At 40.5% G+C, this 27322-nt stretch overlaps 1 protein-coding gene across 2 annotated transcripts in view; it reads right to left on the bottom strand.

Annotated features, from left to right (window-relative positions):
* The window catches only part of LOC117421192 (GDNF family receptor alpha-4-like), a 94896-nt gene that overhangs the window by 18487 nt on the left and 49087 nt on the right, over nt 1-27322 (bottom strand). For both annotated transcript variants that reach the window (XR_009330717.1, XM_059034672.1), the window contains exons 2-5: nt 12167-12445; nt 11377-11457; nt 10324-10669; nt 2327-2436 (exon numbers count right to left, since the gene is read on the bottom strand). Coding sequence is in view for 1 of the 2 variants with exons in the window: in XM_059034672.1 (XP_058890655.1) it covers nt 2327-2436; nt 10324-10669; nt 11377-11457; nt 12167-12445 (816 nt within the window). In the remaining variant the exon portion in view is untranslated. The remainder of the gene's footprint in view (nt 1-2326; nt 2437-10323; nt 10670-11376; nt 11458-12166; nt 12446-27322) is intronic.

Here is a 27322-nt window from a genome sequence, read left to right on the forward strand (position 1 = left end):
ATGATGTGCATCTAGTAACCTGCTTTGACCCCAAAGACTGCCAAGGTGAAATTACTTCCTTGGACTTCCTCAAAAGCAAGACAAGCAAATCAAGGAATTTCTGCAACCAGATACAGTGCCTATAGTAAGTATTCACCCCCCTTGGACGTTTTCACAGTCTGTTGTGTTATAATCTGAAATCTTGATGCATTTAAATGGGATTTGTTTTCCTTTGATTTACACGACATACTCAACACTTTGAAGAGACAAAAGAAGTTTTATTGTTAATGAAAAATAAAGTTAATGAAAAATAAAAAAACTGAAATGTCTTGGTTAGATAAGTATTCAATCCCCTGAGTCAATACTTGGTAGAACCACCTTTGGCAGCAATTACAGCTGTGAGTCTTTTGGGGTAAGTCTACCAGGTTTGCATATCTGGATTGTGCAATATTTGCCCATTCTTCTTGGCAAAATTGTTCAAGCTCTGTCAAGTTGGATGGGGATCATTGGTGGACAGCAATCTTCAAGTCTTGTCACAGATTCTCAATCGGATTCAAGTCCGGGCTTTGACTGGGCCATTCTAGGACATTCACTTTCTTGTTTTTAAGCCACTCCAGTGTCGCTTTGGCTGTGTGCTTGGGGTCATTGTCCTGCTGAAAGGTGAATCTCCGTCCCAGTCTTAGGTCTTTTGCAGACTGAAGCAGGTATCCTCAAGGATTTATTTAGCTCCATCCATTTAGCTCTCTACCCTGACAAGCTTCCCAGTCCCTGCTGATGAAAAGCATCCCCATAGCATGATGCTGCCACCAACATGCTTCACAGTAGGGATGGTGTTACCTGGGTGATGTGCTGTGTTGGGATTGTGCAAGACATAACGCTTTGCATTTAGGCCAAATAGTTCAATTTTTGTTTCATCGAACCACAGAATCTTTTGCCACATCTTTTTAGAGTCTTCCACATGCCTTTTTGCAAATTCCAAGAGGGATTTTACATGGGCTTTTTCAGAAATGGCTTCCTTCTTGCCACTCTTCCATACAGGCCAGATTTGGGGAGTACCTGAGCTATTGTTGACACATGGACAGTTTCTTCTATCTCAGCCATGGAACGCTGTAGGTCTTTCAGAGTTGTCATTGGCCTCTTGCTGGCTTCTCTGACCAATACCCTTCTTACCCGGCTGCTCAATTTGGGAGGACTGCCTGTTCTAAGCAGATTCTGAGTGGTGCCGTATACCTTCCACTTCTTAATGATCGACTTGACTGTGCTCCAAGGGATATTCAATGCCTTTGAAATCTTTTTATACCTCTCCCCTAATCTGTGCCTTTCCACAACTTTATCCCGGAGTTGTTTTGAAAGCTCCTTGGTCTTCATGGTAGTATCTGCTTTGAATGCACTACCCAACTGTGGGACCTTACAGAGACAGGTGTATTTTATCTGAAATCACGTGAACTCCTTTTATTGCACACAGATGGACTCCATTTAACTTATTGTGTGAATTCTGAAGGCAATTGGTTGCACCTGAGCTTATTTAGGGGTGTCATAGCAAAGGAGATGAATACTTATCTAATTAAGACTTTTCAGGTTTTTATTTTTAATTGATTTGTTTTTTTACCCCCCTATTTTTTCACACATTGAAAGTGTTGAGTAGGTTGTGTAAATCAAAGGAAAAAAATCCCATTTAAATGCATCAAGATTTCAAGTTGTAACACAACAAATTGTGAAAACGTCCAACGGATGAATACTTACTATAGGCACTGTATAATTAAAAAAAAAAAAAGATTTACAATAATGTGCTTTTTTTCTTCAAAATGTCCCATCTGGTATTGATACTAAAGTACACTGTGCATAAATACTGTACTTTGTTAGCTATGAGCAGTTTAATGGGTATCCTGTAGTATTCTTTGAAAGGGTGTGAAGCTTGATGCTCTCAGACCAGGGGAAGGCAACAACGTTTCCAGTCCAAGAACAATGGAATTGAAAGGCCAGTGTTACACACCGCTGTCTTAGACAGTCCACAGTAACTATAGCAGACATGCTTGTACTGTACATCGTTTATATGCGACACACTGCACATGGAAACAATGGTGCATTGTCATATTACCAGTCTTGTAGCCAAGGATAGAACACTGGTCATATGCAGTCAGTGCTTGTTTAATTTATATTTCAAATGAAAAATTCAGAAAGACAAGAAGACGGCATCACTCCCTGGACACATAGTTAGGCATTATAACTTGAATTTGGAAATCCAGCTATTGCATGGCTACTAAATAATAATAGTGACTGTGGAGCCTCAGTTACCATGCCTAGTGCAGTACAGAGAACTTGTGGATGAAACCACTGTACTACATACCTATCATGCCAGTGTAAGACAGTAGGCACGCTCCATAGTTCTCCAGCTTGCATCCACTGGCTGACTGGGGAGAAGGCTGGCAGTTATACTGGTACTGAGCCCACCTGGACCTGGGGAAGCAAGTCATTTAAAAAGACCTTTCAATGTCACGGCTAAGATAATGGATGGTAGACCAAACGGTGCACAAACATAACTTAACGACAAGTACCAAAAAAAGCTAAAATAGACATGCTGGTAAATATATTTCCATAATGTATCATAATCAGTAGGTTAATTCATCAGTAAGAAAATACCCAAAATAAACTCAAAAAGCTTTAAGTGTAGGGTTTTCGCATGATGTATAACCACATAGCCCACAGGCCTACAGGTTTCTCATTGCTTTGCTAAATATATTGTACAGCTACAGGATTGAAGTAGCCTTGCTATATTTATTAAGGATTCAGTGATGCTGCACCAGTAGACATCACTTGAAAAAACGTTATCTGATATCCATTCAGTGTGTGTGTGTGTTTGTGTATATATATATATATATATATATATATATATATATATATATATATATATATATATATATATATATATATATAATTCGTTCTAAAGAGAAAAGCAGTACCTGCTGCTGGTTCTTTGGAGAATGTTTTACAACAGTTGATGCATCATACAGTAAAGCAGTTACCCTCTGCACCCTGTGCTAACCCTGTCTACTGCAGTACCATGGCTAATGGTAATGGGAACTGCTAGCGAACTCGCGCCTGAAAGAGTTTCTTTAGACAGCTTATTCTCCAGTGGAGGCACTTTGTAGGTTTAGAGAGGTAAGCTGGAGCCAAGGGAGCTTGTGACTTCTGTTTGAGGTCTTACAGTGACTCAGAACTGGAACCTGAGGCACTGTTGTTTCCAAACTTGCCTGTGCAGTGTATCAGCTGCACGATCTATGATGACTGTAATCCAGACTGGGACAACAGCTTTATAGACTGCGATAAATATGTACAGTAGTGACAAAACAATTAGAATAAAACACATGGCAATGACAGCCCAATTTTGGGTTCCGTGGTCCAATTCATATATACTTTCTTCAAAGGGTAAATATACCTTAGAATAGACTACTCGCTCATTCCTCTGTGCATTCAGCTGGGCTTCCAGTTCCAATCTCCCTCCAGAAGGCCTATTGTAACTACAGCTGTTCTTTTATAGAAAGGATATAGATTTATTTCTTTTTTTGGTATTGCTGGTGCCTTTGTACAAAGTGATTACAAGGTCTCGACAAGAGGATTGTAAGAGGGCTACATTTATTAAAAAAAAAGCAACAAACACCTTTCTTTATAGAGCACCCCTCAGGTCTAAACATCCCAGAAAGCTTAAATGGAGAAAACGTTATGGGCTGTATTCTGATCACAGCGTAAATGGCGCTTGCCCACGATTTTGTGGCGCATAAATGGAGCAAAGAAGTAAAAAAAAAAAAAAAAAAAAAAAAAACCCACTGCGCTGAAATGGTATTCTGAAGACATGTCCTGCGCCGTCATAGAGAGCCTGCCCCATCGCCACGGGTCGGCATAAATTTCAGGGTGTGGTATCATTAACATATTTGCTGAAGTGATTCTGATGACAGTGCAATGGGGTCCCAAATAGACAATTGAGCTCTGTGTTAAGACCCGCTGAAACCAGGTTTATTTAGTGGTGCAATCAGGAACTTTAACAACTGAACACACTATAAAAAGCAAAGTAGTCCTAAGCAACACTGCGTGTGTTTGGACTGACACAGAAAGAGGAAATCAAAGAAAGAAAAGTAAAAGAAAAGAAAATAATAACCTAAGATGAAAAAACGACAAAATGTAAGAAACTAAAAATATTATTCGTAATTAAATAATAAACAAATATATGAATTAAAAAATCCTCTTTTGCAGATACAGTGGAGTTCTACATTTATTTTCACGAGGACTATAGCCATTTATTTTCTTGGCAATTATTACAAGTGAAAATATTTAAGTAGAGTATATGGAGAGCAGCATAACAGGAGCGCCACTTCTGTATCAGTATGTGTATGTTTCGTCGCACAGTGAAGAACTTATCTGAAGCAGCAGAGAGGAGCAGCAACTGGCTGAGGTTGAGACGGAAAGATTCTGGCTGGGGATCTCAAGCACAATAGAAAGAAAGAAACGCTGATGTATGGGTAAGTAAGCTGGGTTGAGTTGAGTGGGGGACGGAGGGGGGTGATGCAGGGACGCCAGAATCACCGTCGAGCCCTCTTGAGGTGTCGTGGGCTAGTCGACGAAACACAGAGGATGGAAGGTGCCCACTTGAAGACCCCAGAGATGAACCCTACTTAGCTCAATCCAGACGGTGTGTGTGTGTGTGTGTGTGTGTGTGTGTGTGTGTGGCAGGCCATCTGGGTCAAAAAGGCGTTATTTAGTACTTGTTTCAAATATTTAGTTCACGTTCTAATTTGGCTTTAGTACGTTTTGTAATTCTAATTATTACACATACTAATTTGGCCAATCAGATCACTGAAGAAATGTGAACCAGTGAATTTAAAGAAAATAGTATGTGAGACGAGCATCAGCTGGCGGTTTCAGAGCCTTAGAAATCGCTTTAATTCAGTGATAACCCCACTGTAACTAATATGCAATTTTAAACAACTGTTGAAAGATCTGACATTGAATTTAATATTAGCTATTTTAACTCAATATTTTAGTGTAAAACTGAGATAAATATATTTAAAAATATACAATACAAACTGAACCGTGTCAGTCAACAGTCTGTCTCAAGAAGTTGGCAGCATTCAGCAAATCTATCTTTGTACCATAGAAGAAAATCTCTCGCCGCCATATTTTTCAGTTTTTCTAATTCTTGATTTTTTTAAAAGCATATTTCATGTCTGAAATTAAGAGGACGGTATCCCGAAGGGTACAATTACTTTTGTAATTACGCTGCATGGCTGTAAAATGACCAGCCCCTACGTGGGTACTACTGTAAAATGACCAGCCCCTATGTGGGTACTACTGTAAAATGACCAGCCCCTACGTAGGTACTACTGTAAAAAGACCAGCCCCTATGTGGGTACTACTGTAAAATGACCAGCCCCTATGTGGGTACTACTGTAAAATGATCAGCCCCTATGTAGGTACTACTGTAAAATGACCAGCCCCTACGTAGGTACTACTGTAAAATGACCAGCCCCTATGTAGGTACTACTGTAAAATGACCAGCCCCTACGTAGGTACTACTGTAAAATGACCAGCCCCTATGTAGGTACTACTGTAAAATGACCAGCCCCTATGTAGATACTATTGTAAAATGATCAGCCCCTATATAGATACTACTGTAAAATGATGGCCTTCCATATGTGTGTGATTTTATGAAAGGTGATTTGACTCCAGTATTTCTCAGCTTCTCTGAGTTTATATCCACCAACATGTAAGTTGAAGACTTTAGGATCGATAGCTGTGACAAATAGGAGCTGTCATCTTTCTAACACTTAAAAACCACGTTTAAGAGCCGGAGCTCTTGCCTGTGGGTCTATGAGGGCCAATACCATTGCTTGCAATGAAACAGTGATAAAGTAGAGAAAATGATCCCCATTGACTGACTATGGAGCAAGGGCTTTACAAAATGTAGGATTTATACATGCCGTTTTGCTGTTCAGATGTTACTGTGGCTCACCATTTGCTTTGGTTTTTTAGTTTTTTGCATACGTATATCAGGTACTGCACTGTATGTATGAGAATAGGGACTGTGGAACGCAGTGTACTCATATTGCAATGATCCTGTAGATCAACTGTGACACTTTAACAGTGTAGTGATAAGAATGAGTGTGTGACAGGGAGGACCCTGCTGCGTGTTCATCCGCGCTGCTGCTTAATAAACGGGAAGGCTTGCCCAGGGCTGAGCTGATCGGGAGGTCCTGACTGGCTGGCGGGGGGTGGGGGCTTACCCGGGGAGCCTACACCTGTTTAGGAATGCAGCAGCGCCAGAGTTTGAGGCTATTGCAAGGCCATAGACCCACAGACGTGAGCTGCGCAGAGCTCCTGTATTTTCACGGAGGAGGGCAACCGCTCCAGGGGGAAGGAACGAGAGAATTGATGCATGAAACCCGTTCACTTCCAGGAAGATCCTATAGGCACTGTCCAGCCGCTGAAAGGAGCAGGAGTCGCCGGGAGGTCCGTTTAGGGGACTTAATCCCAAACTAAGTATAGCGAGGGTTAGTCATAAGAACATAAGAAAGTTTACAAAGAGAGAGAGAGTAAAATAATAATAATAATAATAAATTGAAGGCACAGTATTGTTCTTTTGGGGGCTCTGCCTAATGAGTTTCACAGTAGTGTGCTTTCAATTTTAGCCCGTAGATGTGCTTCTATATTCATGCGATTTGACAGCGGGGTACTTGTTAGCCTTTATTTTCTAATTCTTGCTCTGTTATTTCTACACACCTGTCTGGATTGACATTCCCTTCATCCCCACATTATTTTAAAAGTCCTACTTTTATAACTTTGCAGGAACCAGAATTCTTTAACTTGAGCTTTTGTGGATTCTATGTTTTCAAAAAAAAATCTTCAAATTTTGATGGTGGAACTGATGTATTTCACACATACGGTATACTGTGATTATCAAATCAAATCAAATTTTATTTATAAAGTGCCTTTCATGGCAAGCCATCCCAAGGCGCTTTTAACAAGAAAAAGGACATTCGAAAGAACATTTAGTACAATAAAAACAATAAAATAAACAGCAAAAGAAAACAACATTTTAAAATTAAAGCAAATAAAAGCAACAGATGAAGAACTCAAACTGAATAAATATGAATAAAACTATATAAAAAGGAAATATTATAAAGCTATAAAAGCCCTATTATAAAAGTATGTTTTTAATTTATTTTTAAAATAAATATTTTATTTTTTGTTTTGGTTAGCACCCTGGCTGCAGCATTTTGTATAAGCTGCAATTGTGACAGAACACAGTTTGGAATTCCAGAGAACACGGCATTGCAGTAAATCCTAGAAGATATGAAGGCAGGCATCAGTCTCTCAGCATCCTGCTGTGAAAGGAAACGCTTCACCTTGACAATATTTCTAAGGTGAAAGAAAGATACTTTAATTATATTCTGAATATGTGGCTCAAAGGAGATGTCAGGGTCAAAAATTACACCCTGATTCCTCATTTCAGTTTTCTGAGTATGTAAAACATAAAAATCCTCTGTGAAGGCGGACAGATCTATGTTTTTTTTATCTTTTGATCCCAAAATCATTATCTCTGTTTTATCTGAATTTAACATAAGGAAATTATTAGACATCCATACCTTGATGTCAGCAAGACAGCTTATCACATTTTTATAGAAGAGACACCAGCTGGTTTTAGAGACAGATCTAGCTGGGTGTCATCAGCATAGCAGTGAAAGTTGACCCCGTGTCTGCGGACAATGTCACCCAAGGGCAGCATATATAATGAAAATAAAACTGGCCCAAGAACAGAACCCTGAGGAACGCCACAAGTAACCTCAGATAGTAAGGAGATCCTCGATTTTAACATATTGTTGACTATTTGAGAGATACGATTTAAACCAGAACAATACAGTGCCTGACAATCTCACAAGATGCTCGAGACTATCAATCAGGGTGGCATGGTCAATGGGGTCAAAAGCTGCACTTAGATCTAAGAGAACAAGGACTGTAGGCGAACCCGTGTCCGTGGACATAAGGACATCATTCACCACTCTTACTAGAGCAGTTTCAGTACTGTGTTCCGGGCGGAAACCCGACTGGAATTTCTCACAGATGTCATAGGCTGCTAAAAAGGAATTTAGTTGGTTACCTACCACTTTCCCTAAGACTTTAGATAGAAAGGGGAGATTTGAAATAGGCCTAAAATTGTTCAGTTTTTGTGGATCAAGGGTAGGTTTTTTAAGCAGTGGTCGTACTACAGCAACCTTGAAAGACTCAGGAACAGTGCCAGATGAGAGAGAGAGAGCTATTAATTATATTTAAGGTGGTGTTATTTATTTTAGAAAAAAATATCTTTGAGCAATTTAGAAGGAATGGGGTCCAAATCACATGTGGTGGTTTTAGTCTTACCAGTTAGGTCAATAAGATCTGGTTGATTGATTAAAACAAAAGAGTCAAAGGTGTGGTCTGATAAAGCAGGATCCAGGCAAATCACTGTGTCTTTATTGCTGAGCAGCCTGTTTAAGTTGTCAGTAGTATTAGAAATTTCTTCTATCATTAATTTTTTTTGTTGAAATAGTTAATAAGATCATCGCTGCTAGCTGAAGGTAGTGGACCCAGAGATTACGAGAAACATTCTTCACTTGCATCTTTGATTCAGTCATGAACCCTGTACAGTACACACCGTTTTTAATTTAATTTATTTTAATTTTTTGGGCTGATTGGCTTAGGTCTCCCAAACTTTCTTTATTCACAGCCACACATTCTACCATCCTATTCATCCGGAGTAGAAAGTTTAGTAATGTTGTTAAAAGGACATTTATATGTACACTTATTTAATTTCTGAATTCTAGTGCTCAAATACATCTAGTCATTTTTACTTCTACCTTCAATGCAATATACACAGGGTTACCATATGACTCCATGTACACTAGGGCAGTTTGGGACAGTTCATGCTTTTCAACTCACATCACAATGCATTCTGGTATGTTTTGCCTGTCTCAAGGTACCTTTCACAGCAGGACTACACTTACCAGAACGCATTGTGAGTTGAAAAGCCTGAACTGTCCCAAACTGTCCTTGTGAACATGGAGTCATATAGTAATCCTAAATATACAAGAAGTTGAAAGTTACAATGTTGCATGATTTCTCAAGAATCATTTCACAAGAGAAAACAATGATTACGAAAATACTTTGTCCTTTATTGGTGTTTATTTGTGATGGAGTGTATGTGCATTTCCAAAATGATACGGCACTTGGACCACGGGTCTCCTGAGAGAGGCTGTTGCCCCACAGTTCCATGTAATTGTGGGATACATTTTAGCTACTAGATTGGCAGGGTTAAAAAAAATGCCACTGTTGTGTGAGTGACTCCACGAGGGAAGAGAGCTCTGCTGCAGGAGGATGCACAGACACCTGTATGTTTAGCGGTGTCGATAAAATAAAAAGTTACTAGTGTTTGCTAGTGGAAGAAAAGGATCAATCTTTTTGTTCCGGGAACCTCACCTAATGCACTATCCTTGCACTACTATTATGTCATTGTAGATCTAACTTGTTGTTTCCTAGTTCATACTGTATTTTAGTCGGAGAACCAAATGTGCGAAATCAACAGAAGAGCAACAATGGGCTGGAGTGCCTTTGGAAGATTAAACATGGTTCTTAAAGGGAAACTACCCTTATGCCTCAAGAGGAAAGTCTTCGACCAATGCGTGCTACCAGTGCTAACTTACGGATGTGAAACCTGGACCCTCAGTGCAAAAATGACTCAAAAATTACAAATGACTCAATGGTGTATGGAAAGATGCATGCTGGGAATAACAGGAGACAGAAAACAAAAGGAATGGATAGGAGCGCAAACAAAAGTATACAATGTTATTATAAAAGCGAAAATACTGAAATGGCAGTGGACCGGACATGTAGCATCAACAAACAGTAGAACAGTAGAACAATGCTGGATCAAGGAGATACTAGACTGGATCAAAAGAGATATAGAGATACCAAGGAGATACTAGACTGGATCACAAGAGATATAGAGAGACCAAGAAGACGACCTCCAGGAAGATGGCAAGATGAAATTAGGAAACATGCTGGAGCAATGTGGATGAGGAATGCAGCAGACAGACTTTTGTGGAAGAATCTTGGGGAGGCCTTCATCCAGTAGTGGATTGAAAAAGGATGAGGATGATGATGACGATGATGATATATAGTATTGTCTCTGTGGCTGTTTGAATTTGCACAGCTAATTCACAGTAAACAATATTTTGCCGATCTTTAACACATGAATCTCAGCCTTGCAGCACCCCAGCTCGTGAAGTGTTGCATTGCATTGGAAATCCCCTCACTGACCTGCACACATAGTCGGTCTTGCAGGACTGCAGGATGGTCAGGCAGTTGGGCTTCTCCTTGCTGTCGAAGGAGCAGGCAGGGACGATGGTCTGTCTCCGGCGCTCTGCGCAGGCCGTGTCGGTGCAGGGGCAGAAGAGCAGCTCGTGAGTGTACTCTGGCGGGACACGGTCAAAGAACTTGCGCAGCGCCTTGTTGCACTTGGCCCGGTTGCAGGACCCGGGCTTGACCGTGAGCTTTATGCAGGCCGACACGTACTCTGTACGCAGCTTCTGACACGTCTCGTCCACGTTGCAGGCCTTGGCCGCGTTCAGGCAGCGGTTCACCATCGTCATGCCTACCTCCGAGCCTACGAGAGGGAAGGCAGTCCATATCAACATAACTACAGTTAAGCAATAGCTGTATAATACAGAACAATGTGCATGACAACTTGATACTGTAACCCCGTGTCTATTCCAAAACTCGCTTCACTCGGCGAACATAAGGAGTGGATGTTGCCAAGCTACTGAACCCTGGAGACAAATGAAGACATTGAAGACTAGGTCTATCATTGAATGTGTGTAGTTTCTTTAAGTATTTCTTAATTGAGCACTATTGCGTATTTTACCTTTGCGAGTGAGCCCTGGAGGGAGAGTTCAGCCTCACTACTCTCCCTCTGGTGTGGTGCCTGATCGGTGGGGGTGGCTGTGGCACAGAGGGAAAATCCCACCCCAGAGGATTTTTGCACCCTTGTCAGTGGGAGTGCAATGACCTATAGGTCCTACTTTTGCCAAGATCGGCAACTCAGCTGAGATTTGAACCAGCAAGCTCCTGTTGGATGACTCACTCCACACCGCAGTGTCTTGACTAGCTGAGCCACTGGGGAGAAACTAGCTTTGGGATTAGGTCTGATTTCAGTAGACTTCGAATAAGGGAATGGATTACCTATCAGACTCTGAAGGCCTTTAGACACAATAAGTTAGGAATCCTGCTTTAAATGCCATATTGTTTAATGCCATACATGCAACTAGATTAGACATCACTGCATCCTGTAACACCAAAACCGCCTCGACTCACCTGAAGCTATTGAAGCAAGCCTTACATAGTCAAAACCCTTGTCAACCAGTTCATAGGGAGAGTTTTCCACCAGGTTCATTCCTACAATATCAGAGAAAACATACATCAGTTCACATGTCAATCTAAACAAGATCACCTTACAACTGGTGTTACCACTTCTATCAGAAAGTTTTTGCTTAATTCAGGAACTACCTGCAAAGAAACTGTGCAGCACTAAACAGCAGGTTCTGTCCTCCACTGTAAATGAGTACAGTATCTGCCATGCACTGAAGCATCTGGAAGCTCTTTAGATATCAAGTAAGGGACAGATTGGAAACATGAAGAGGCCCACACTTACTGTTGAGTGTTAAACAATGTTAAACAATATAACTGAACGTACTTTGTAGGGTGTCTCTTTGTTATATAAGAAGCAGTTTGTATGAGAGAACAAAGCAAATTTGCACAAAATGACTTTTTCAATATCGAAGGAGACACACCTGGTGACATACCTGTGTTCACTTCTAAATCACAAAGATTGTACTCAGGAACTGTTATTAAACATAAAAGCGGTGTTTTTAATTTTTAATTTAGAACTGTGCACGGGATCAAATCTGGATCAGATTTATTGGATGATTCATAAAATGAAAACTAAATGGGCAAATAAAAAAAAGTATTGCAGGTAAACTTCAGGTAATGGGTTTTTAAAACCTTTAGGGACTGCACCTCGAAATCCAATCTTAAAAGTGCTGGAATCATGCTTTGTGAAGTGGCTCGGGGGGGGGGGGGTAGTTTCTTAGCCAAGCTCACTCACCGTGTAGGAAGGACTGGTGAAGGCTCCAGTAGATGCTGAGGCAGCTCTTCTCTCTCTTCATGCCTCTCTTACACTTGCAGCCGTGCAGGGGGCTGGAGTGCAGGGCTGTCACTGCGTTCTCACACTGGTTGCGGGCCCCAGGGCCCAGCTTCATGCTTCCGTTCCCAGCCACACACTGCCGCAGGGTCCGGAGCCGAGGGCTGCAGGCAGGGTCGCTGGAGCACCACTCCCCCGCACGCAGACAGTCCCGACCGGAGCACAGCACCACCTGGAGGCCGTCTGTGGAAAGACAGTTGAAAAGTGTCAAGGAAAGAGAGGATGCACTATGGGCTACCTAGTAATGTTGAGGCAGAAACACTTGGATGCTTTTTTGACTTGACAAAGTTCTGAGATCAACCAGCTACTTGGTACCAGACAAGCTTAGATGGGCCAAATGGCTTCCTCTTGTTCGTGAATTTTCAGGTGTTCTTATGTTCTATGCTTCTAAAAAATATAAGTGAGGGAATTAATCACAAATTGATCTACCCATTTAGTAAAGGATCTTACTTTTTCCCCAGACAACTACTCTCATTGCATCACCTAATCTTAGCTGCTGGGGTCAGTCACACACTAACATGTACATGCTACATAGGAATGTACCCTGTGTGAAATTCTAGCAGTGACTCAACATTTAGTTGATGTTGGTCAGTCAGAGCAGGTCTTATATATATCTTTTTTAGTTTGGGTTTTTTCTGTCTCAGTGTATAAATGCAGATATGCCAAGTCTCACTCCTTTGCAGTGAGACTCACTCACTTACCTATAGTGGCATCAATTTTATCACAGATAAAAGAAAAGAAATTGCCATGCGTTTCAGTGCCATCTCTGTAAATGGCTCAAAACCACACACTGTATTGATGGTTTAAATGAGGTCTACCGCTGTAAAGTATAGTTTTGTTTCATTATAAATATGGTTTGTTGGTTTAAAAATAAAAAATATATATTTTTCTGGTAAAATAGTGTGTGCTGGACGTGGCAGTGCTGGGCGGTTAGACTTCCCTACTTGCCTAATTGAAAATGAATGTGCCAGGTGTCAGTGGAATAATTGAATATCAATTAACCCTGGTCATCTGGAAAACCAGTCCTTTGTTTTGTGCTGTACCAAGCTGTGTGTTTACAAGCTGAAAGTCTTACGACTGTGTGGTAAACCAGGAGGAGTGAACCAAGACCGAGGACCACTGCATGTTGAACCACTGCAACTGCCTGCAATATTTGTAATTGTTAATAAAACCTGGACACGGGGGTGTCGTTTCAATATCAAACACTCTGTGTCTCTCTTGTCTCTCAGCAGATACCCACACAGTAACAGAACACCCTGTTACAAAACAAGCTTTTTAGAAATCACCTAATTTACAAGTTCAGAGATAAGCTCATCAAATTGCATGATGAAAAAAACAAACAAAAGAGAATCGAAGCAAATGTTTGGTAAGGTTGTAAAGCAGACAGAGAGATTAATTATTTAGTGCATTGACAATACAGTGAGGCCAATAACACCATGCTCTCTTTCTTTTCATTTAAAATCAATACGATCTCTGCTAAGCAGAGTGCAGTAATGATTCCAGTACAGATTAATTTAGAACAAAGGCTTTTGATGTGCTCTCTTGCGTGGTAAAAAAACAAGCAAACTTTATCAATCCTCTTAGGCATCGTATACGCACAGCCTAAATGTGGTTGCGAGTTCACCTTTTGCTCTTAATACGGTTAAGTAAACAGTTCGGTTGCAAAAGGCCCCGACAACCGCACTAGTTAATCCTGTTTGCAACGAGTACTGAGTTTGGTTATTAATTCAGTTTGGTTTGTTAATGCACAGCAACCTTGTGTGTGTATTAAAACTGCACTAAAGCACAGCAGGTGCTCGTGGATTTCTGCACAAGTAATGATGTCATCGTTTATCAGACATTTACGTGTGATAAACATGGCTACCGACTGCAGACTCACTTGGTCCAAAGAAGAGACCAAAAAATGAATGTTTTGTCTCTGCTGACTTTGCAGAAAAGTATAACTTCTTTTTTATTATTATTTGCAGACAGATTTTTTAATTTTAGCGAGAAATAAATGAGGATCCTCAAGAATCAAGAAACCAACAATAACTCTTCTCCAAAATGCATTAGAAAATGTGCAACTGAAATCAAGTGAGGGATTGTTTCTGTTGAGAGCTGCAGAAAGTGCAATCTGAATCAAGATTTGAATATATTTGAATATATTATGACGAGCTCTCGATTGATTATGTACTGTCCTTTCTTCCAAAAGCATAAACAAAATCACAGCCTCCACGCTGCCGCCACACAAACCCAATGAATATCGTGTAATGCTGGTCCGAGTTCAGCTGTGAGTTTAAACAGGGAGTGCCTCACTTCAGTTATGAAAGGCATGTGTGTACAACAAACAACCGCAGCGAGTGCACTCCATTAATACGGCTGTCACGCTAACCGCAGTGTGTGTGTACGAGGCCTTAGTTACTTTCCCGTTCATCTGTTTAAGTGTTTAAATGCTGATCTTTCAACACACACACATCCCCCACAGTTCTGATTTTTAACCCTTTACTTTCTCACTATTTAGTTTATACAGTATTAATGGCATTCCCACTGCTGTTAAGGATGGACCGCTTTGTATTATGAGGAAGATATCCAATTGTATATACTGTAATGCAATTGTTAAAATAGAACAGATGCTACAAGCTGATTTTGAGAGACATGATTTAGAAACTGTCTTCTCTTGTGATGTTGCATCAAACATTATTCAAACAGTTACTGTATGTTTCATTGTTATTATGGCTAGATGCATGAAAATGACTATTTACCAAAGCACTAATAAAATAAACAATTACTAAATAAGCTATTGCTGCTTTTTCTTGAAATGTGTGTCTAAGATTTTAATATGCAGTCTACCATGCTTCACTATTCTATGCTTCACTGTTCTTTGCTTTTACAGTGGTGTATTAAAGTTTTATAAGGGCCACCATGAAGGGACCACAGTGCAAGGGTGTTAAACATGACCTTCCAACTGCGAGTCCCATTAAAAGTCTCCATGCCCATCCAGTTCTGGCCTCTCTAATAAAAAGGTGCCAGTTGGATTTTGTTATGGGGACTCTCATACATAGTAATTTTCCACCCCAGAAACAACTTTTTGTAGCTATTAGCAAATTATTTAAGAATCAGCACTGCACAGCACTGCAAACGTAGATCTATGAAATTAGGAGCCAGTGTACCAGGTTTGTGCGATGCACTCTCACCCCTGTTAAAGAACTGCTTGTATTCACCGTCTGATACTGGACAGTGGTTTCCAGGGCACTGCATTTCTCAAATAGTTTCAGCAGATGAAACTCTGGAAGGTTCCTGCATTAAACTAGTAAATAAATGTAATGGGGGAGGGGGTTACAATACAAAAAAAATTATGTGTGGTGTGGTTTTGAGGAAAAGAAACTTAAAACAAAGAAAGGTATGAATTTTTACAGGGAAAGGAGTTAGCCTTCCCTGACTGGATTAGGTCTGGTTAAGGCAAACTGTTAGTAAGTGCTCCAAGGGAGCTAGGGTTTTGTTTGTTTGTTTGTTTTGTTTTCAGTTTTTCCATTCCTAAAATTGTGCAGAATTTGGAAAAAAGGGATTCTGTTTTTTAGCTCCATGGTCTTGGAATAAAACTTAAGGAAGAACTGAAACTTACTGTCTTGATCCCTTTAAAATAATTCAAACAAAACATTGACATCTACAGTATGTAGCCAAGACATGTTTTGTTTGGGCCGTTTGCTCCTACATTGTTACTTGTAATTGGATTAACTTGTTTGTATTAGTTGTGTTCATTTTAACTTGTGTTTTTTTGTGTATTATATGTCGCCTCCTTAACCAGTTCTCCCTTGGTAAAGAGATTTTAATCGCAACGATACTTTTCTGGTTAAATAAAGGTTAAATAAATAAAAACAAATCATCAAAGAAATAAAACCAGTTGTTAAATCTCAATGTAAGTCTTCAAGCTCCCACATGTTCAGGTCTTGACTATGCTCATACTGTCATTCCTCCTTCTTTCACAGCACTGCATGCTCACAGCTGTATGAGTGGTGTGTGCTGACAGCTCTAGAAATCTGCCACATCAACAACCAGCCTGCGAAGTTCAGTCTCTTTGAATAAACAGTCTGTGATATTTATTCGCTTTACATAAGCAGTTAAGGAACAAACGTGCCTGAATTTAAATAGAATGTCAGGAAACAATAAAAAAACGACACTGATAGTTAAAAAAAGAAAATAAAGAAAAATGCAGCAGGGCATAAAATGAAAAGCAAACCTGAAAGATATGCCACATTTATATCCATTTCTCTAACAGCTAGCAGCTTAAAAAATGTTTGCAAGATAATGTGTTTTCCTTTATTCTTTATTCAGAAATATAAATTCCAGACCATCTTTGTTCCCGTAGAATTTGACCGCAGGCACTTGCAAAAGCTAGTATTGTTTTAAAAAATGCATTGCTTAATATCCATCAAAGTGCAGTATACATTGTAAATGTAATAGTTACATTCATAACCGCAGTAAAAAAAAAAAAAAAAAAAAGGGGGAGGTTTGTTTGTTTGATATTCATTTTGCAAAGTTATAAATAAAAACATTTTCTTTTTTGTTGGCTTGACTCTTCTAGTTTCTCATCCTCTATAAATATAAAGCACAGACCAGCGAGCTTTTTCCCACAATTGGAATGTGTGTTTTTGCGCTGGAGTGTACAGTAGGAGGCGTATGCTATTTACAAAGCTTGGTAACTTATTGTCGAACCCTATTGTATTTTGCTGTTACTCCTTTAAGAGTTAATAACGGTATGTCTTTTGTATATCGCCGATGACCCCCAGGTTTTTGGGAGCTCCATACAGTTGGCAGGTAATGGGTAGGTGACAGCAGGTCTATACCTGACCCTGGCCTGTTCAGAGGTGCTGTACCTTTGCATCTTATTGTAATTCATGAATGTTCATGAGCAGTGGCGTAACTTTGGTATCAATTCTATGGTTCAGATATTCACAGAAAATCCCATTTGATCCAGTTGATTTTTTTACAGGACAGGTTTTTTTGTGTGTGTCTTGAGTTCTACTAGAAATTAAAATACATTCAGCTCAATATGACAGAGTAGTGCTAATGTTTCCATATGTTAATATCACTCATTGAGGGCAAGACAAATGGGAACAACCAATGATTAATACTAAAAAAAAGATGATGTACTGTAATTAAACTTCTTGGTCGAAAAATGCCACTAAACTAATGTTGATTGGCCATGTGGGGGTTAGACCGCGGTGGACAAAGGCAGAATGGTACCCAGTGTTGAAACACTGGAGCAGGAGTCAGAGGCTGAGGTTAAAGTACAGGGCTGCACACTTTTATTAAATTAAAACAAAATACTTTTAACCATGCAAGAGCAAAAGCTGCCTACAGGCTTCTAACAGAATAGCTCTCTGTAGCAGAGCAGGAGAGCACACAGGAAGCCAGCCTCTCTCCGGAATCCAACACAGCAGCACAGAGGGACAGACTTCAATACAGGTGGGCCAGGCTCAATTGGCAATCAATTAAACAATTCGGCCTGACCAGCTGCATCTACATGAAAATGAACACATCATTAAGGCTCAACATTAACTCTTTCCTGGGACATTTATGAAGTAAGTAAGGTAACGCAAAATACAAATCACAAAAATAAACTCTATTTACAAGAGAGGTGTTTTCACCCCATCGCCGTGCACACTATCGTTAAGGGAATTCTCAAAAGAGCAGCCATTCTATAAATAGAAATCCACAAACTGAAATGCAATCCAATTTTAGCCCAAATATACAGCAATCACATTTAATAAAGACATGACTGAGAAGCAGAGAGCAAGAAATCATTTAAGCAAACCCTGCCGGCACACAGTAAAAATAAATAGATAAATAAATACATAAAAAGGCGACTCAATTTGTTTATCAGTGCCTCGATCTTTCTAAGTGCTTGGGCAGCTGTAAATTTGTTGTGAACCTCTTTTCTGAAACCTTACAACATGAATTAGAGTGATTAGTGATTTCTTCGCTAATGTATACATTTGTATGCCCTTTTTGTATATGACTTATATACCTGTGTAACATAGTTCAACTAAGCCCCATTAGCTTTAATTCTGCATATTGCAATACTTGAATACAGCACATAATTCCCTGGATTATTACACTTCTAGCCATGCATGCCACAAAAGACATGATTACTATCATTATATTATTTTATTAGACTTTAAGATTTCACAATTCATTGAATTGCAGATAAATATATTGTACAAACAGTACATAAAACAGCACATATTTAAGAACAATCTTAGTGTGTTTAAACTGCTAGGTTTAAAATGATATAGGCACTGTATCATCCTATTAAAAACCATTGCTGTTAACACACTCCGGGTTCCTGACTGGTCAGTCTCAAAGTGACTGAAATAAAACCAGCGCACTTCCTAATCTGCTCACATGCTCCGCAGCAGGGGCGACTGTTCCAGTTGATATATATTCTGACAGTTTAAATCATTAAAATATGACCCTTGTAAGAGGTTCTTACCAGACTTTATTTTCACTTTGACTCAGGTGACATCCTTTCATTCTGCCACCCCAGTGCAGATTCACCCCCTAAGAGCAGCAGGAATGAAGACCAGCTGAAGCGTATACTCCCTTTGATGCACATCAGATTTTAGGTAACGTCTGGTGGGGTTCTAATACCTGTTTCAACGGCTGTGAAATTACGCAAAATTGTGGTTCTGGCAGGGAACTCACTTTAACTTCTTTAACTTCAGCTCAAATCACATAAACATCAAGCATATTTTAGGCACTTCCAATCAAATCGTTCAGTTGAATAGCTAGTATCTTATTTGTCCTTCGATAAACAATATGTCCAATGATTGGCAAGGAAAGGATTTATAGCTTACTTCAATCCATTACTCACCCGCTGGGTGCCAGAGTTCCCCTCCTCCCCAGCCTCCACCTGCTTTTTGGTATCATCTAATGGGGAGGGCAGCCATCCTGCCCCCCTTCCCATGGCTTCCCTACAGTCAGCCTCTTCACTTATCTGCAAGCTAATTTATAGGCAGGGGTACCTCGAAAGGCGAGGCCCAAGACCAAAGAGTGTATTGTAAAATATGTATAATGTCATAGTGTTATCTAGTCTGTTTTAATAAATAATCTATCGCATGAGTTTCCTGACTGAACCCTGCGTATGGCCAGGCATCGGAAAGTACTTAGAATGGAACACTAAACTGAGGATGGTTCTGTACTGCCTAAAATATCAATCAGATGCCTTCAATTCTTAAGCACAACCCTAGACAGGGACACATTAGCAGATGTCATTTTTGATAGGCACCGATCTTTGTTAGTATGAGACGCAATATGCTGGCTCCCAACATCCCTGTTCTACTGTGCACTCTCAGCCTCGACTCTTTCCATTAAGGCACGGTTGCTTTTGTTGCCATAACAACAATAAAAACCTTGACATTTCCTTAATTGATAACAAAAGAGCAGTGTCACATGTTTGCTATTTACTCTCTTTATTAGTATGCTGTCTTTTTTCATTTTGTTCCAGTACCAGGACGATCCCGAGATCAGAATGTGGTGGAATTGTTGGTAGTCTCAGGGTTCCTACAGGTCCTGCTTGAACTACCTTTATCATTTGTGTCGTTTCCCATCAGAACAATAACAAATCAATAAAGCGCCTCTTTCAATGACAAACTTGCCAAACTTGCAAAACAAATCAAAATGGTAAATGAATGCTTTAGAGCATCTGTTTCCTTAACAGACCTTTGTGGTCCACTTTCAGTACCACTTCACTTACTGATAAATGTGTGCATTATGAGGATTGGTGCACTTCTGCTGAGGAGGGCCCTAGAAAGTGATTGTCTTTAAAATGCATTAGTGAGCCAATTTGATACTGAAGAGCAATAACTTTGACAGTACTTAGGGGAGGCTGTTTAAAACGGGGATCTGTGTACGCGCTTATTGTACTGCAACACTTCAGGGAGTTTTCTAATCACAAAGTTGTTGGTTTTTACAATGCCATTTGAATTACAATAAGGCTGGATTAGCTCAGTTTTTGAAAAAACAAAGGGAAGCCTGTTTAGTAAACAAGTCTGATACAGGAGCAATTAGAGCACAGTGGAGAGCTGACTTCAATGGCAATTAGACAGCTTTTACAACAACAGATACATCACCCTGCGATTCCCCTGCTTATTCACAACCTGACATGCAAATTCCAAAATGCCTCATTCAGTGTTGTCGGAATCTAATTAGGACATATCTGTTTAGCCTCATTATACAGCCTATTGCTTGTACTACACAAATCTAGTGTGCTACATTAACCCCATGCAGTTTGTCTTGGTGGTTGGAGTCCCTTTCTTGAAAGAACCTCAGCCCAGCTGTGTGTGAATTTGGGTACTCTCCCTGTCTGTGGTCAAGTCCAGCAGTGCTTGAGTCTCAGGTGATGGCAATAAGCTCGTCAGTACAACCAAGGTCATGCTTGGCCTCAAAGCGTCTGTCAAATCTCGCTAATCAGGCTCTTCTCGTGGGCCAGCTGGCAGCAAGGTAGCGTCTTGTTCCTCTGAGCAACCTCACGGCACTTCCAGCTGACATGGCGTTCCAAACTCTTATTTTAACCTGATGAATCTAAAGCTGAGGGAACACGAAACCACTGTGTGGCGTGGAACTTGGTTTCGGGAGACTATGTTTCAGGCCACTGCATGCCACACCAGGGGAGATTTGGGGTTTGGTACAGCAAAATTGCTTCAAACTAGGTCTCCCAGTCTCCTGGAACCAGGTTTCAAGCCACTGTTCCTGAAAAAGTGGCTTTGTGTTCCTTCAGCTTTCATAATTAATGTTGCCAGACTGCTGAACCCTAGAGGGGATTCAAACCACGTTTCATTCCATGCAGTGGTGCTTTTACTTGGTGAGCCACTCAGGGCCTTGCTCCTTAGCTCAGTGCTTCTGAGGTGTCATGACTGTTGGAAAATTCTCTTAAATTGGATCTTTTTGGGTTTCTAGGGAGGAAGACATTCAAGTGACTTCCTCATCTCACTGTCACCAAACAAATGTAGACATTGATAAAGTAATTTAGTGTATTTCACAGAGCCTACATACTGTATAGTATATATATTTTTTGTACTAAATATACAATAATGCATTTTCCTATGAGATCTCAGGATAGCTGACAAACTATCCCTACAAATTAGCTATGTACAATTCAGTGAGCCAGCCTCTAGAAAATAGCCTTTTAATAAACACAAACATCTCTGCGGCGCCACCTGGGAAATGAAATTCAAAATTGGAATGCTATTTACCGTCCAGCATGGCTCCAACTTAACTGTTTCACAAAATGAAATATTTTATGACAAGATGATACGAATCAGAGTGTGGAAATTGACAATTAAATAAAAAACCAAAAACCTGAAACCTATTACTGCGAGATAATCAAAGGAGAAATACTTTTACCATTCCAGTGTTAAATATGTGAATATTTCTTTTTCTTCAGGACAGCACAGCATTCATTTCCACATTCATTGTGACATTTGTATTCTGCAGATGCGTATCTGTTCCAGTGGTATATGCAAGGCAAGGACATGTACTTAGTCAAAGCATGACTAGTCTTCCGGAAAATCAAGGGAGATGTTTGTGAGTTTCAAGGGAGAATGTACAGTAGATAGATCAGTGACATGCTGTGTTGTTCATCCCCCATCATAGACTTTAAAACTAATAGTATCGTCACAACTGAATACGTCTGTCCTTCTTTAGTTTTGTTTTTTCACTTTGTGCCCACAGGACAAGCACAGGTATGTCTCAATAGTGCAAGAAAGACCTATAGTAGACCATACTGAACCTAAGTATATGTTAAGGGATAACACATGACAGGGCATGTGTTGTGTTGCATTAACACACGACTATAGTTGGGTTGGAGGCACGAAGCGAAGCCATATGTTAATGCAACACAACGCATAAGTCCTGGAGTGTGTTATCCCGCTTATACCAAACATTTTTTAAAGAACAATTTTATTATATAGAACCCTCAAACAAGATTCTATTTTTTGTAAACTGGAGATTTCAATCTTTCCATTTATTTATTCCAGGGATAAGCAAGTCATCACTGAAGCGAGGTGATTCTCTCCCATGGTTTTTAGAGTATACCAGATAGCTTCATCATTTAAGTAGAATAAGGGAATTTGGCAAGAGTGATTGAAAAAACTGCCAGCATCAGGGGGTGTTTTAGTGATGTATTTATTAAAACTTAAAACAAGGCACAGCCGGGCATGGCACATATACACCCACTGTGGCTTGCTTTCTTTGTTTCATTAAAAGCTTTGTCATTTTGTAGTTCTTCATTTTAGTTTAAGGATACAAACTATACTAGTCCATTTTCATCTGTAGTGACAACAAAGCTGTCAGGTTTAAAACAGACGCTTCTCTTAGACTTTATGCACCAGACCAGAGGGTGTGTGGCTGGAAAGATCAGCTGAGTTTCGTAGCTTCTCCACGTCAGCGGTAGTAATGTATGGACGGTGAACTGTGGTGTCTTTGCCTCCTTTTCTATATCTTTTAATTATCGACAAAAATAAATTATTGCCATTTTTAAATGCTTGGTGACTAAAAGCTAACATTGCGGTTTATGTCAGTGCTGTTTACATAGAGATTGAGACCAGCACGGAGGCCAACAAAGCTAGACATTGAGTACTCTTGGCCAGCTGAATTATGCACTGAAGCATAGAATTTTATTAACAGACCGTTTACATTTTCAAGAGAAACAGTTTTTAAGTGCATTTCTTTTTCTTTGATTCAATGAATAAAAACACCAGTTGCCCAAGCAGGTTTTGCTTCATTTTTGTTTTCCTCGATTTCATTAACTTGTTGACTTGTTCGTGTCTCTTGCTTTTTTAGTTTCAACAGAGGTTTTTGTTCTTGTAATTCTAGCCACTTGTCTACTCCGAAAAGATCAAATGTGATGAAAGGAATGTCACTCATTTTGAAAAGCTTTAAAAGACCTCTCACACCAATGTGTGTATTAAATTGTGAGTTTAATATACTGCTTATTGCTCATTTATTAATCGAACCGTGCTTAGGCTAAAATAAGTTCCACTGTGCATTGTGCTTATATATTTGCATGGTCCTCAACAGCCAATCAGCATGCTGCATCCGAACATTCTGTTTTCTATATGTAAAAACTTGACGTACTGTACAGACAACTGACAACACATTTCTCCCAGATCCTGATACTCTTCAAAAATAATGTAGCAAGTTTGGATGAACTGTTGTAGATATGTAACATACAAACATACCCCGGTATTATCATAACCTAGTAACAGAAGGTCCTTAGCAAGTCACATCTCAACTGGGAAAGCAGTTCTCCAGATAAAAACTCAAACCTCTAAAGTATGACAAAAGTATGTAAGAATATGCATGCCTCTACTGTGGGGAATAATAATGGTTACTTAAAATTAACAATACCTTCAACTTGCAGAAAGCCAAGGGGATGCAAGTTGGCTGTGTGGTCCAGTGGTTAAAGAAAAGGGCTTGTAACCAGGAGGTCCCCGGTTCAAATCCCACCTCAGCCACTGACTCATTGTGTGACCCTGAGCAAGTCAATTAACCTCCTTGTGCTCCGTCTTTTGGGTGAGACGTAATTGTAAGTGACTCTGCAGCTGATGCATAGTTCACACACTCTAGTCTCTGTAAGTCCCCTTGGATAAAGACATCTGCTAAATAAACAAATAATAATAATAATACCCACTGTAGGATTAACATATGACTCCATGGACACTAGGACAGTTTGCGACTGTTGTCCTGAACCTTCAAAAACACATTTTATAATGAATGTGATAATGAGAATCAAACCTGAAATCATCTGCTCCGAGAAATCTAACCCTGAACAAAAGGAACACTTTTGTGACTTTCAGCAATTCACAGGAACAGCCCCAGCTATCAATGCTCCCGGTCTGCAGCACTCATCCAGATTAACTTCCCTGCGATTCCTCCTGGGAATACTCCAGAAGATGTCCACATGTGTGAACGGGCCAGGATTAAACCTCTAAATACCTCTTTAATCCTCTTTCTTACACGGTGTAAAACCCATTAAACTGTAATCAAGTCCCTGGCCCAGCCGGTTTCCTTGAAGCCCTTAGGCAGCCTCACTTTGTAAATGTCAGCAAAGGGGCCATTTATTCTGTAGATAAAGATGCAGGGGAACTTCTGAAGCATTGGAGTCAGAATCCACTGTGGGAGCATCAAAGTACACTGTGCCATAAAGATTTAAAAGCTTACCCCTTTAGGAGTCCATGTGTACGGTTTTGTTTCATTTAATTATAAAGCACATTGTTACTGGGGCAAATTATAACACGTGAGTTATTTGACATGTTTTTTCAAACACTGTTGTTTTTTCTTGGTTTTTTTTATGAACATGGTAAATAACAAAATACCTACTTCTTTCTGTCACCTACCCAGAGATTTTTTTGTTAGTTGTAATGTGTTAAGTGTCCAGCAGGGGGTGCTGATGCAGCCTTGTTTTCGGTTGGACAGACGTATAGTACAGTGTAGCAGGGCGAGTGCCCTGCACGTGTGTATTTAGTGTTGGTTATATAATTTGTATGTGGAATGGGTTTATTTTGTGTCATTTTGGGAGCTGATTTGTTTAATTGAATTATTGTTTACAGACGGACGCTCGATTGAGACTTGCTGCCTGCTAGGCTTGGTTGAGGGGAAGGGCAGCAGGTGATTGGCTGGGCTGGACCTCAATCAGCAGGTGGGCGGGTCTTGATCGAGTGTCCGTCAGGTTAAAAACATCCGCGGGAGATGGTTCAGGGCTGCTGCAAGGCCTGCCGTTTTCACGGCACCTTTGATTTATAGTTTATGGTATTGTGTTTTATTTTGCACTTTTTGTACAGCTTGATGTACTAGTCCTCTGTGCGTTACCATCGCTGGTAACGTCACATGACCATCTTTATTTCACTTTCGTTTTCTGTTTGTTTGTTTGTGAAATAAAACCTGCGCGCCTGTGCCGGTGTTTTCAACACCACCACCTCTGTCTCTCTGTATGCTTGAACAGCGGCTACCCACACGCGTGACACGAGGAAGACCCTGTCACATACAGTATGAATAGTACAGTATGAACTTCAATTGGCAATACCACCTGTACAGTTTCAACAGAGGCTTATAATGTAACCATAGGGTCATATTTTCAAATCATCTGCTCTAGTCTTAAAATAACTTAATGCCACACTTATGTTACAAAATGAGAAACAAACAACTTAAATGTACTTAAATGATATTAATAAGTTGTTTCAACTGAGTTGAATATTGAATATTGTAAAATTAAAGTTCATTTAAGACTGTAGTGAACACATAAAACATTCCCCAGCGTTTCTTACAAACAGTATGGATGAACTATAGACACTGCGCCTTTAAATACTGAACGAGCGATATAAACTGTGATTGCTTACAGACACTTGAAAAGAATAAATTAGTAACTCCCTAACGTGGCTGCGACAATAAAATATATAATCAAACCGTTTGAACAAGCAGTAGTAGATTGACGCGTGTGAATATTAAAATGAATACCTATGAATCACAGCTGGGAAGAGTGAAGGAAATACAAAACACTATGGGAATGGAGTTGAGCAGGCTGACAACTACATTGTCACAGATGGGTTAGATGCGTAAAATAGCAACCAAAAGCCAATTATTTGCATTTTAATAATGTATTCCTATCTGTTGTGTGACATTTCATTATAATCTCAGATGCAGTGGGTTTTATGCATTTTATACAGTTTGGTGGGGTCATGTATGGTGTCTATTCTGCTTTTCAGTTCTTAACGACAATTACACAGATTTACATAAGAACAGAAGAAAATATACAAACAAGAGGGGATGTTTTGTCCCATCATTGCTCGTCAGGTTTCTAGTAGCTAGATAACCCATGACTAGATAGCCCATTCCATACCCTTACTGCTCTCTGTGTAAAGAAGTGTGAACTCTGGTACTGGTTAAATTATTAAATTTGTCAACTCCTTTTATAATTTTAAAGACTTCAATCAAGACCCCTGATTCTTCTTTGATTAAGCACAATAAATTCAGTCCCCTCAGTCCCTCAGCCCCCTCAGCCCCCTCAGTCCCCTCAGCCCCCTCAGTCCCCTCAGTCCCCTCAGCCCCTCAGCCCCTCAGCCCCCTCAGTCCCCTCAGCCCCTCAGTCCCTCAGCCCCTCAGTCCCCTCAGTCCCCACAGCCCCCCAGCCCCTCAGTCCCCGCAGCCCCCCACAGCCTCTCAGCCCCTCAGTCCCCACAGCCTCTCAGCCCCTCAGTCCCCACAGCCCCTCAGCCCCTCAGTCCCCTCAGCCCCTCAGCCCCTCAGTCCCCTCAGCCCCTCAGCCCCTCAGTCCCATCAGTCCCCTCAGCCCCTCAGTCCCCTCAGTTCTGCAGCCCCTCAGCCTCTTAGTCCCCTCAGCCCTTCAGTCCCCTTGGCCCCTAAGCCCCCTCAGTCCCCGCAGCCCCCACAGCCCTTCAGTCCCCTCAGTCCCCTCAACCCCTCAGTCCCTTCAGCCCCTCAGTCCCCCAGTCCCCAGCCACTCAGCCTCTCGGTCCCTTCAGTCCCATCTTCATAGCTAATTTCTTTAAGTCTGGGATTGGTCTGGCTGCTCTTTGATGGACTGTCTCCATGGCCACGGTGTCTTTTGGTAGTTTTTCCATTGCTGTGGCTATGGGCATTATCATTACCAATGTAGCATTTTCTGAGGGTCACCAGCCAAGACTGGCAATTTGCTGATTGCATGACACCCTGCACTCCAAAAGGTTGTGCTTTTACCAGATGAGCTCCTAGGTCCGGGGCTGGCAATGAAAACTCTCCACTGCCAAATTACAGTATAGCCAACTGGCTATTGTCCACACTGAAATTAACAGTTCATTTTAGTATCAGCGTGTAACCAGAAAATGAATGCGCCAGTTCTGAGCTAATGTTGGTCCCCAGGTATCCAGCAGTGTAGCATGGTGTGATGCACTGTGCTAAGGACAGACCCCTGGGGAGTTTTACGTTTATAAATTTGGTTGCTGCAGTTATTTTGGGTTGTATAATGTCGTCTCAAGAGCAGTGCCAGCTGCTTTGTTTCCAGCTGGGAATATGAACGTAAGACAC

The sequence above is a fragment of the Acipenser ruthenus genome, chromosome 1, assembly GCF_902713425.1.
Source record: "Acipenser ruthenus chromosome 1, fAciRut3.2 maternal haplotype, whole genome shotgun sequence".
Classification (NCBI taxonomy): Eukaryota; Metazoa; Chordata; class Actinopteri; order Acipenseriformes; family Acipenseridae; genus Acipenser; species Acipenser ruthenus.